This window comes from Palaemon carinicauda, chromosome 12, assembly GCF_036898095.1.
Source record: "Palaemon carinicauda isolate YSFRI2023 chromosome 12, ASM3689809v2, whole genome shotgun sequence".
In the NCBI taxonomy this organism is placed as follows: domain Eukaryota; kingdom Metazoa; phylum Arthropoda; class Malacostraca; order Decapoda; family Palaemonidae; genus Palaemon; species Palaemon carinicauda.
Window position 1 is genome coordinate 39,682,596 of NC_090736.1, and position 12,031 is coordinate 39,694,626.

General features: G+C 39.5%; 3 protein-coding genes across 3 annotated transcripts in view; all 3 read left to right on the forward strand.

Moving 5' to 3' along the window:
• Positions 1–625: 625 nt before the first annotated feature.
• Positions 626–7,129, forward strand: LOC137650769 (uncharacterized). The gene is made up of 6 exons (XM_068383924.1): positions 626–937; positions 1,130–2,035; positions 2,254–3,621; positions 3,874–4,878; positions 6,252–6,362; positions 6,545–7,129. Exons 1-6 carry the CDS (start codon positions 626–628, stop codon positions 7,127–7,129), a joined length of 4,287 nt encoding a protein of 1,428 aa, XP_068240025.1.
• A 45-nt stretch (positions 7,130–7,174) lies between these two features.
• On the forward strand, positions 7,175–10,174 carry LOC137650770 (uncharacterized). Its single transcript, XM_068383925.1, has 3 exons — positions 7,175–7,414; positions 7,679–8,376; positions 8,614–10,174. Exons 1-3 carry the CDS (start codon positions 7,175–7,177, stop codon positions 10,172–10,174), a joined length of 2,499 nt encoding a protein of 832 aa, XP_068240026.1.
• An 83-nt stretch (positions 10,175–10,257) lies between these two features.
• LOC137650771 (uncharacterized) overlaps positions 10,258–12,031 on the forward strand; it is a 10,568-nt gene continuing 8,794 nt past the window's right edge. The window contains exon 1 of the mRNA XM_068383927.1: positions 10,258–11,427. Within this exon, the coding sequence (XP_068240028.1) occupies positions 10,258–11,427 (1,170 nt within the window). The remainder of the gene's footprint in view (positions 11,428–12,031) is intronic.

Genomic DNA, 12,031 nt, shown 5'->3' on the forward strand with positions numbered 1-12,031 from the left:
AAATGGATAGCCACAACAGAAGCAAATTTGAAGGATTCTATGGACGGATCTTCACTGCGAAGCAGGTCACATAAATCCAGGAGGTCAGTTAAAAGCACGGCATCAAGTGTAAAGTCTTCTCTCATACAGGAGAAGGCAAAGTTAGCTGGTTTGCTTGCACAGAGGGCACTGCTTGAGAAACAAACAGAAATAGCCCAACAACAGGCAGAATTAAAAGCCAAGGAAGATTTGTTAAAGTTGGATGGTGAAATTGAAGCAGCAAGGGCGAGGGAGAAGGTGTTCCAGGAAGAAGTTATTCCATCGACAGACAAATTTTTAAACCCTGAAACAACAGCATTTGTTCCCAATCACAATGTGCATCAAAATAAACCCAATGTCACCGTGCCTTTTCTACCCATGGCACCTGCCCCAGAGTCCTTCTACCAAAGTCAGCAACAGTTATCATCGGCTATGATGCTGCCTCATGCTGAAGTGATCAAGTTTTGTGGTGATCTTCTTGAATATGCATCATTCATGTTGGCATTTAATGACCGCATCGTGCCACACACCGCATCAGACTCCAAACAGGCTGTATTTCTGAAATCAGCATCTAGAAGGAAAGCCTAAGTCACTCATAGCTGGGTGCATGTTTATGAATGCATCTGAAGGATACATTGAAGCAAAAAGACTTCTGGACAAAGTGTATGGAGATCCATACAAGGTTTACATGGCATACATAGACAAGCTAACCAAGTGGCCACAAGTGAGAGGTGATAACAGTGAATCTTTGCAGGAATATGCTTTGTATCTTGTGAAATGTAATCATCATACCATGCAGTCATTATCAAACATGCAGGTTTTGAATGATTCGCCAAACCTTCAGAGGGAGATTTCAAAGCTGCCAGTGTATATTCAAAATAAGTGGTTGGATCATGTGATAAAGCTCAGGAAGCAAGATGTTTGTGTGTGTTTCACCACATTAGTGGAATTTGTGCAGAATGCAGCAGAGGCAGCAATGGATCATGTATTCAGCAGGGAAGCTTTGGGTAAAGTGTGTGTTTTCTCAAAGGCAAAGGCAAATCATGGCTCAAGTCAGACCAAGCAAAAATCGTTTGCAGTGACAGTGTAACCATCAAATTCTGTCAACCAGTATACTAGGAAATGCCAACTCTGTAGTGGTCATCATGACCTTGAGGAGTGCCCTCAATTTCTGCACAGGAGTGTGGATGAAAGACAAGAATTTGTTAAAGACAACCGTCTTTGCTTCAGTTGTTTGGGCAATAACCACACTTCAAAAAGGTATCTCAATCGACGGCAGTGCAAGACATGTAATAAAAGGCATCCTACCACTCTGCACATTGAGAATTTTAGGATGCTTGACAGCAACAGTGCAATTGTGTCACAAGCAAGTGCACAGTCTGAAAGTACAGTTCAAGGTTGTGCTAAGGGTCAAGATGGTACTCAAGGTGAAGGTCGCACTCCAGGTCAAGGTAATACTCAGACTCTAAGTAATGTGAGGTCTTCTGCATGTACAATTTCTGATACAGTGTTGCAATCAATCTTGCCTGTGCAATTACGTGTAAAGGGTAGCGACAATGTAGTACAAACTAATGCCTTTTATGATACGGGCAGTACAGGTTGTTTCATTAAAGATAATATTAAGGATCAATTAAACTGTAAAGGTATTGAAACAACTATCAAGTTGCAAACAATGCATGGGACTGATACGGTTAAAACCTTTATTGTGAATGGTCTTGTGGTTGCTGATATACATGGTAATAATGATGTTGTATTACCAAAGGTATTCACACAAAAGGATATTCTTGTTAATCATGATCAAATTCCAAGGTATGAATTGGTAAAGGATTGGCCTCATTTATCAAGTGTTATTAATAAGATTCCAGTGTATCAGCCAGAGTTAGACATAGGAATTTTGATAGGTAGTAACTGTCCAACAGCTTTACAACCTTTAGAGGTTGTACCCACTTCGGGTTATGGCCCCTTTGCAGTAAGATATTTGCATGGATGGACAGTTAATGGGCCTGTACATGTTAAGGTTAGTTCAAATGGGGTTTCATGTCACAGGTTACTTGTATCTGATGTTTAACATGTTACTGACTGTGTTACTGTTGAAAGTATTAGGAAGTACTTTGAGTTAGATTTTCAGAAAGGGATCTTGGGTCAGTTCCTGATGAGCGTGGCTTATCTTTTGAGGACACAAGATTTGTGAAAAGGTGCCAGGATGACATTGAATTTAGAGATGGTCACTTTCAGCTACCCATGCCTTTCAGAGATCCTAATGTGAATCTTCCTAACAATAAGAAGCAGGCTGTTAGCAGAGCTAAGTGGCAAAGGAGGAAGATGAAGAATAGTGAAGATTACAGACAGCAGTACACAGCATTCATGAACAAGTTGTTTGAAAAAGGCTATGCTTACAAGATCCCGGATGATGAGGTCAATAAGATTCCTTTTTGGTATCTTCCTCATCACGCAGTTTTTCATCCCAAGAAAGGGAAGATTAGGGTTGTTTTTGACTGTAGTGCCAAGGTTGAAGGTGTGTCATTAAATGATGTTCTGCTACAGGGTCCAAACCTCACCAATTCATTGACGGGAGTACTCATTAGATTCCGGCAGGAGGTTTATGCATTTATTGGAGATATTGAAGCTATGTTCTTTCAAATAAAGATTCCACCTGAGAATCAGGACTATGTTAGATTCTTGTGGTGGCCTAATGGTGACATCAATCGACCTCTTGAAGAATTCCGAATGGATGTTCACATTTTCGGAGCAATCTCATCACCGAGTATTGCAAATACTACATTGAAGGCCACAGCAGACAAAGCAGATGAGAAGTATGATTCAACTGTTGGCAACACCATAAGGCACAATTTCTCTGTTGACGACTGTTTGAAGTCATGTGCTGATGTTCCTACAGCAGTGAAGTTGGTGAAGGATTTGGTATCTGCAACTGGTGAAGGAGGATTCAGGTTAACTAAATTTGTCAGCAATTCAAGTGATGTCCTTAAAGCTTTGCCTGCTGAAGATTGTTTGGTTGAAAGTGACAAGTTTAATTTTGACATGGAGAGTTTAATGACAAGAGCCTTAGCAATGTTATGGGACCTTAAAGAAGACTCATTCAAGGTCTCAATTGAGCTCAAGGATAATCCATTCACCAGAAGAGGATTGTTATCAACTATCTCATCATTATATGATCCCCTTGGGTTGCTCTCTCCAATCATCTTACCAGCCAAGAAACTGTTACAAGAATTGTGTCAAGTTGAGAGTTTGGACTGGGAGGAGAGGATTCCAGATGAGCCAGCTGAAAGGTGGCAACATTGGATACAAGGTCTTCATTTACTGGAGCAGCTTTCAATACCAAGATGCTTCAAGTCAAGTGGGTTTGGTAATGTGACAGGTTCAAGTCTTGTATTATTCAGCGATGCAAGTACAGTTGGCTATGGTGTTGCAGCATACCTTGTTCTTCACGATGGAAACCAAGTTCAGTCAAATCTTGTCATGAGAAAATCAAGAGTATCTCCCAAAAAGGTGGTGACTATACCTAGGTTAAAACTTACAGCTGCAACTGTGTCTGTCGAGGTTGCTCAACACATCCTGAAGGAGTTGGAGTTTACTGTTGGCAAGGTAGTGTACTACACAGATTCAACAACAGTCCTTCACTATATTCATAGCAACACTAAAAGGTTCCCTGTTTTTGTAGCCAACAGAGTCAGGGTTATAAGGGACTACTCCCAGCCTGAGCAATGGAGATATGTAAACTCCAGTGATAACCCTGCTGATGTGGTATCAAGAGGTATTAGTGTACATCAGTTTTTGCAGTATGACGAATGGTTTCTTGGCCCATCATTTATTGCATCTGATTATTTGCCTTCACAGGAGTATGTGTGTGCAGATTGTGTTGATGATAAGAGTGAACATGTGTCTGCGGTCATAATTTCTGAAGAACATCATGGGTTTACAAGATTAATTGAATATTTCTCTTCATGGTCAAGGTTACAAAAGGCAGTTTCTGTATTTCAACAACTAAAGTCAATCCTTAGTGGTAAAAGGAAAGGTTGTGTAACCACTGATGCTGAAAGGGCAATCATAATGTATGTTCAACGGGAGGTGTTTGGTGATGAAGTGAAGGCTTTATCAAGGGAATTGTCAGTTGGCAAGAGTAGTCCAATATATAAGCTTGATCCCTTTCTTGATTCTGAGGATGGATTATTGAAGGTTGGAGGTAGGATAAGAAGGTCTGATATTCCACAGTATGCCAAACATCCCATACTGTTACCAAAGAAGCATCATGTGACTACATTGTTGATACGACATGAGCATGAATTATTAGCTCATTCAGGTAGAAACCATGTTCTCTCAAATCTAAGGCCGAAGAATTGGATCATCAATGCTAATGCAACTGTCAGGAATGTGTTATTTCATTGTGTTACTTGCAGGAAGTTGAAAGAACCAGCTTTAAGCCAAAAGATGGCTGATCTTCCAGCAGACAGATTGGAACCTTCACCACCATTCAGTAATGTTGGTATTGACCTCTTTGGACCCTATTACATCAAGGAAGGAAGAAAGGAGTTAAAGAGGTATAGTGTGATATTTACCTGCTTGGTTAGTAGGTCAATTCATATTGAAACTGCAAACACTTTACAATCTGACTCTTTCATAAATGCTTTGCGAAGATTTGTTTCTCGAAAAGGTCATCCTAAGGTTATCAGATGTGATAATGGAACCAACTTCCATGGGGCTGAGAGAGAACTTAAGGCAGCTCTTGATGAGATAGAGGAAAAGAAGATTGAGAAGTATTTGTTGCATCATCATATTGAATGGAAATTCAATCCAACTGCAGCAAGCCACATGGGTGGTTGTTGGGAGCGCCAAATCAGAACAGTTAGAAAAGTGATGTCTGCACTGGTGAAGGAATTTGGTGAAAGGCTAAATGATGAAAGTTTACGGACTCTGCTTTGTGAGGTTGAGAGCATCGTCAATTCAAGACCGTTAACCACTGTAAGTGACAGCGTAGATGACCTTGAGCCACTAACTCCAAACCATTTGTTGATTCCAAAATCTTATGTGATCCCTCCCCCTGGCTTGTATCAAAAGGATGATGTTTACATGAGGAGAAGGTGGAGATGCGTTCAATATCTGACCAACCTGTTTTGGTCAAGATTTAGAAAAGAGTATTTGAGCACTTTACAGACTAGACAAAAGTGGAATGAACCAAGAAGAAATCTAATTGTTGGCAATGTGGTCTTGATAAAGAGTGACATTGAGCTAAGGAATCACTGGCCAATGGGGCGAGTGATAGAAGTATACCCTGATGACAAAGGAACAATTCGCAGTGCCAAGATTAAGACAGTTTCTTCGGTTATTGTCCGTCCTATTCAGAGTCTAGTGTTATTAGTTGAAGGCTAGGATTTTCATGTTAAATGTAACGTGATACTATGTTGTTCTTATGGTCTATCATTTGATATTATATATTATTTGAGTCATGAAGATGTTTAATTTTGTTTAGGTGAATAAGTGAATCATGGAAGTGTTTTGAATTCAAAGAGTTTGTATTGTAACTTAAAGGTTATTTATTGTGTCTGCATGTGTAGGTGTATATTTTGATAAACAGGTTTAATCTGTTTATGAGGCTGAGTATGTTAATGCAGAAACACAAACCCATCTAGTTGGTAAAACAATGTCGTTACTTTTGTAAGTGGTAGTTAAAAAGTTGGGAGGTGTAAACAAATTACGATTTCATCTTACTTCCTAAAATTATGAAGTCTCTTTGGCAGTTCAAGCAAGGTCTTCAAGGAGAACAGTTGTATATATTTCGTAATTCAAAGGATTCATTTTGGGCACACAGATGTAAGTTTTTTGACGAACTTATATATATATTTGTTTTATATGTCTTATTCATTTAAGCGTTAAAAGGCGTTAATTGGTTTATTTGTGACATTTAACATTTGATTATCCTATAAATATAAAATTTGATTTAAAGTGGCAATGAAAGTGTCTTGTTTAGAAAAGTATATTTAATTAGCTTTGCAAGATGTATTAAGGTACATCATGTCACCGTTATGACTTATTGAATATTATGGGTTATTTAATAATGTATTTAAAGTTTGTAATAATTCCTTTCAGGAATGAACCTACTGTTACTACTACTACTACTACTACTACTACTGTTAACGGAATAAAGGTTAAAGTTGAGTTTCTGAGTTTGTGTCGCCCATAACAATAGTTCATTCATTTTTAACATGAATACTGATCAGAAGGACAACATAGAAGACAATGGTGACGCCAAGGAGAAGTTACGCACCCTCAAGAACAACCAGACTGCTGCTCTCTCTGCCCTCACAAAAAACGGAATGAAGTCAGCAAGTGTATGGAGAAGCCTAATAATCTCCATTTAGTAAACACAGGCATGGAGGAGTTTGAGGAAGGGTTAAAGAAGTACAAAGACCTCCACAATGATTACTTGTCTCAACTACCTGTCAACGAGCACCAGTCAGAAATATAAAGGTTTGAAGATAAAGAATTGTCTGCCTTAGAATTCAGATTACAGGTGCATAAATGGATAGCCACAACAGAAGCAAATTTGAAGGATTCTATGGACGGATCTTCACTGCGAAGCAGGTCACATAAATCCAGGAGGTCAGTTAAAAGCATGGCATCAAGTGTAAAGTCTTCTCTCATACAGGAGAAGGCAAAGTTAGCTAGTTTGCTTGCACAGAGGGCACTGCTTGAGAAACAAACAGAAATAGCCCAACAACAGGCAGAATTAAAAGCCAAGGAAGATTTGTTAAAGTTGGATGGTGAAATTGAAGCAGCAAGGGCGAGGGAGAAGGTGTTCCAGGAAGAAGTTATTCCATCGACAGACAAATTTTCAAACCCTGAAACACCAGCATTTATTCCCAATCACAATGTGCATCAAAATAAACCCAATGTCACCGTGCCTTTTCTACCCATGGCACCTGCCCCAGAGTCATTCTACCAAAATCAGCAACAGTTATCATCGGCTATGATGCTGCCTCATGCTGAAGTGATCAAGTTTTGTGGTGATCTTCTTGAATATGCATCATTCATGTTGGCATTTAATGACCGCATCGGGCCACACACCGCATCAGACTCCAATAGGCTGTATTTCTGAAATCAGCATCTAGAAGGAAAGCCTAAGTCACTCATAGCTGGGTGCATGTTTATGAATGCATCTGAAGGATACATTGAAGCAAAAAGACTTCTGGACAAAGTGTATGGAGATCCATACAAGGTTTACATGGCATACATAGACAAGCTAACCAAGTGGCCACAAGTGAGAGGTGATAACAGTGAATCTTTGCAGGAATATGCTTTGTATCCTGTGAAATGTAATCATCATACCATGCAGTCATTATCAAACATGCAGGTTTTGAATGATTCGCCAAACCTTCAGAGGGTGATTTCAAAGCTGCCAGTGTATATTCAAAATAAGTGGTTGGATCATGTGATAAAGCTCAGGAAGCAAGACGTTTATGTGTGTTTCACCACATTATTGGAATTTGTGCAGAATGCAGCAGAGGCAGCAATGGATCATGTATTCAGCAGGGAAGCTTTGGGTAAAGTGTGTGTTTTCTCAAAGGCAAAGGCAAATCATGGCTCAAGTCAGACCAAGCAAAAATCGTTTGCAGTGACAGTGTAACCATCAAATTCTGTCAACCAGTATACTAGGAAATGCCAACTCTGTAGTGGTCATCATGACCTTGAGGAGTGCCCTCAATTTCTGCACAGGAGTGTGGATGAAAGACGAGAATTTGTTAAAGACAACCGTCTTTGCTTCAGTTGTTTGGACAATAACCACACTTCAAAAAGGTATCTCAATCGACGGCAGTGCAAGACATGTAATAAAAGGCATCCTACCACTCTGCACATTGAGAATTTTAGGATGCTTGACAGCAACAGTGCAATTGTGTCACAAGCAAGTGCACAGTCTGAAAGTACAGTTCAAGGTTGTGCTAAGGGTCAAGATGGTACTCAAGGTGAAGGTCGCACTCCAGGTCAAGGTAATACTCAGACTCTAAGTAATGTGAGGTCTTCTGCATGTACAATTTCTGATAAAGTGTTGCAATCAATCTTGCCTGTGCAATTACGTGTAAAGGGTAGCGACAATGTAGTACAAACTTATGCCTTTTATGATACGGGCAGTACAGGTTGTTTCATTAAAGATAGTATCAAGGATCAATTAAACTGTAAAGGTATTGAAACAGCTATCAAGTTGCAAACAATGCATGGGACTGATACGGTTAAAACCTTTATTGTGAATGGTCTTGTGGTTGCTGATATACATGGTAATAATGATGTTGTATTACCAAAGGTATTCAAACAAAAGGATATTCTTGTTAATCATGATCAAATTCCAAGGTATGAATTGGTAAAGGATTGGCCTCATTTATCAAGTGTTATCAATAAGATTCCAGTGTATTAGCCAGAGTTAGACATAGGAATTTTGATAGGTAGTAACTCTCCAACAGCTTTACAACCTTTAGAGGTTGTACCCACTTCGGGTTATGGCCCCTTTGAAGTAAGATATTTGCATGGATGGACAGTTAATGGGCCTGTACATGTTAAGGTTAGTTCAAATGGGGTTTCATGTCACAGGTTACTTGTATCTGATGTTCAACATGTTAATGACAGTATTACTGTTGAAAGTATTAGGAAGTACTTTGAGTTAGATTTTTCAGAAAGGGATCTTGGGTCAGTTCCTGATGAGCGTGGCTTATCTTTTGAGGACACAAAATTTGTGAAAAGGTGCCAGGATGACATTGAATTTAGAGATGGTCACTTTCAGCTACCCATGCCTTTCAGAGATCCTAATGTGAATCTTCCTAACAATAAGAAGCAGGCTGTTAGCAGAGCTAAGTGTCAAAGGAGGAAGATGAAGAATAGTGAAGATTACAGACAGCAGTACAAAGCATTCATGAACAAGTTGTTTGAAAAAGGCTATGCTTACAAGATCCCGGATGATGAGGTCAATAAGATTCCTTTTTGGTATCTTCCTCATCACGCAGTTTTTCATCCCAAGAAAGGGAAGATTAGGGTTGTTTTTGACTGTAGTGCCAAGTTTGAAGGTGTGTCATTAAATGATATTCTGCTACATGGTCCAAACCTCACCAATTCATTGACGGGAGTACTCATTAGATTCCGGCAGGAGGTTTATGCATTTATTGGAGATATTGAAGCTATGTTCTTTCAAATAAAGATTCCACCTGAGAATCAAGACTATGTTAGATTCTTGTGGTGGCCTAATGGTGACATCAATCGACCTCTTGAAGAATTCCGAATGGATGTTCACATTTTCCGAGCAATCTCATCACCGAGTATTGCAAATACTACATTGAAGGCCACAGCAGACAAAGCAGATGAGAAGTATGATTCAACTGTTGGCAACACCATAAGGCACAATTTCTCTGTTGACGACTGTTTGAAGTCATGTGCTGATGTTCCTACAGCAGTGAAGTTGGTGAAGGATTTGGTATCTGCAACTGGTGAAGGAGGATTCAGGTTAACTAAATTTGTCAGCAATTCAAGTGATGTCCTTAAAGCTTTTCCTGCTGAAGATTGTTTGGTTGAAAGTGACAAGTTTAATCTTGACATGGAGAGTTTAATGACAAAAGCCTTAGGAATGTTATGGGATCTTAAAGAAGACTCATTGAAGGTCTCAATTGAGCTCAAGGATAATCCATTCACCAGAAGAGGATTGTTATCAACTATCTCATCATTATATGATCCCCTTGGGTTGCTCTCTCCAATCATCTTACCAGCCAAGAAACTCTTACAAGAATTGTGTCAAGTTGAGAGTTTGGACTGGGATGAGAGGATTCCAGATGAGCTAGCTGAAAGGTGGCAACATTGGATACAAGGTCTTCATTTACTGGAGCAGCTTTCAATACCAAGATGCTTCAAGTCAAGTGGGTTTGGTAATGTGACAGGTTCAAGTCTTGTATTATTCAGCGATGCAAGTACAGTTGGTTATGGTGCTGCATCATACCTTGTTCTTCACGATGAAAACCAAGTTCAGTCAAATCTTGTCATGGGGAAATCAAGATTATCTCCCAAAAAGGTGGTGACTATACCTAGGTTAAAACTTACAACTGCAACTGTGTCTGTCAAGGTTGCTCAACACATCCTGAAGGAGTTGGAGTTTACTGTTGGATGGTAGTGTACTACACAGATTCAACAACAGTCCTTCACTATATTCATAGCAACACTAAAAGGTTCCCTGTTTTTGTAGCCAACAGAGTCATGGTTATAAGGGACTACTCCCAGCCTGAGCAATGGAGATATGTAAACTCCAGTGATAACCCTGCTGATGTGGTATCAAGAGGTATTAGTGTACATCAGTTTTTGCAGTATGACGAATGGTTTCATGGCCCATCATTTATTGCATCTGATTATTTGCCTTCACAGGAGTATGTGTGTGCAGATTGTGTTGAAGATAAGAGTGAACATGTGTCTGCGGTCATAATTTCTGAAGAACATCATGGGTTTACAAGATTAATTGAATATTTCTCTTCATGGTCAAGGTTACAAAAGGCAGTTTCTGTATTTCAACAACTAAAGTCAATCCTTAGTGGTAAAAGGAAAGGTTGTGTAACCACTGATGCTGAAAGGGCAATCATAATGTATGTTCAACGGGAGGTGTTTGGTGATGAAGTGAAGGCTTTATCAAGGGAATTGTCAGTTGGCAAGAGTAGTCCAATATATAAGCTTGATCCCTTTCTTGATTCTGAGGATGGATTATTGAAGGTTGGAGGTAGGATAAGAAGGTCTGATATTCCACAGTATGCCAAACATCCCATACTGTTACCAAAGAAGCATCATGTGACTACATTGTTGATACGACATGAGCATGAATTACTAGCTCATTCAGGTAGAAACCATGTTCTCTCAAATCTAAGGCAGAAGAATTGGATCATCAATGCTAATGCAACTGTCAGGAATGTGTTATTTCATTGTGTTACTTGCAGGAAGTTGAAAGAACCAGCATTGAGTCAAAAGATGGCTGATCTTCCAGCAGACAGATTGGAACCTTCACCACCATTCAGTAATGTTGGTATTGACCTCTTTGGACCCTATTACATCAAGGAAGGAAGAAAGGAGTTAAAGAGGTATAGTGTGATATTTACCTGCTTGGTTAGTAGGTCAATTCATATTGAAACTGCAAACACTTTACAATCTGACTCTTTCATAAATGCTTTGCGAAGATTTGTTTCTCGAAAAGGTCATCCTAAGGTTACCAGATGTGATAATGGAACCAACTTCCATGGGGCTGAGAGAGAACTTAAGGCAACTCTTGATGAGATAGAGGAAAAGAAGATTGAGAAGTATTTGTTGCATCATCATATTGAATGGAAATTCAATCCACCTGCAGCAAGCCACATGAGTGGTTGTTGGGAGCGCCAAATCAGAACAGTTAGAAAAGTGTTGTCTGCACTGGTGAAGGAATTTGGTGAAAGGCTAAATGATGAAAGTTTACGGACTCTGCTTTTTGAGGTTGAGAGCATCGTCAATTCAAGACCGTTAACCACTGTAAGTGACAGCGTAGATGACCTTGAGCCACTAACTCCAAACCATTTGTTGATTTCAAAATCTTATGTGATCCCTCCCCCTGGCTTGTATCAAAAGGATGATGTTTACATGAGGAGAAGGTGGAGATGCGTTCAATATCTGACCAACCTGTTTTGGTCAAGATTTAGAAAAGAGTATTTGAGCACTTTACAGACTAGACAAAAGTGGAATGAACCAAGAAGAAATCTAATTGTTGGCAATGTGGTCTTGGTAAAGAGTGACAGTGAGCCAAGGAATCACTGGCCATTGGGGCGAGTGATAGAAGTATACCCTGATGACAAAGGAACAATTCGCAGTGCCAAGATTAAGACACTTTCTTCGGTTATTGTCCGTCCTATTCAGAGACTAGTGTTATTAGTTGAAGGCTAGGATTTTCATGTTAAATGTAACGTGATACTATGTTGTTCTTATGGTCTATCATTTGATATTATATATTATTTGAGTCATG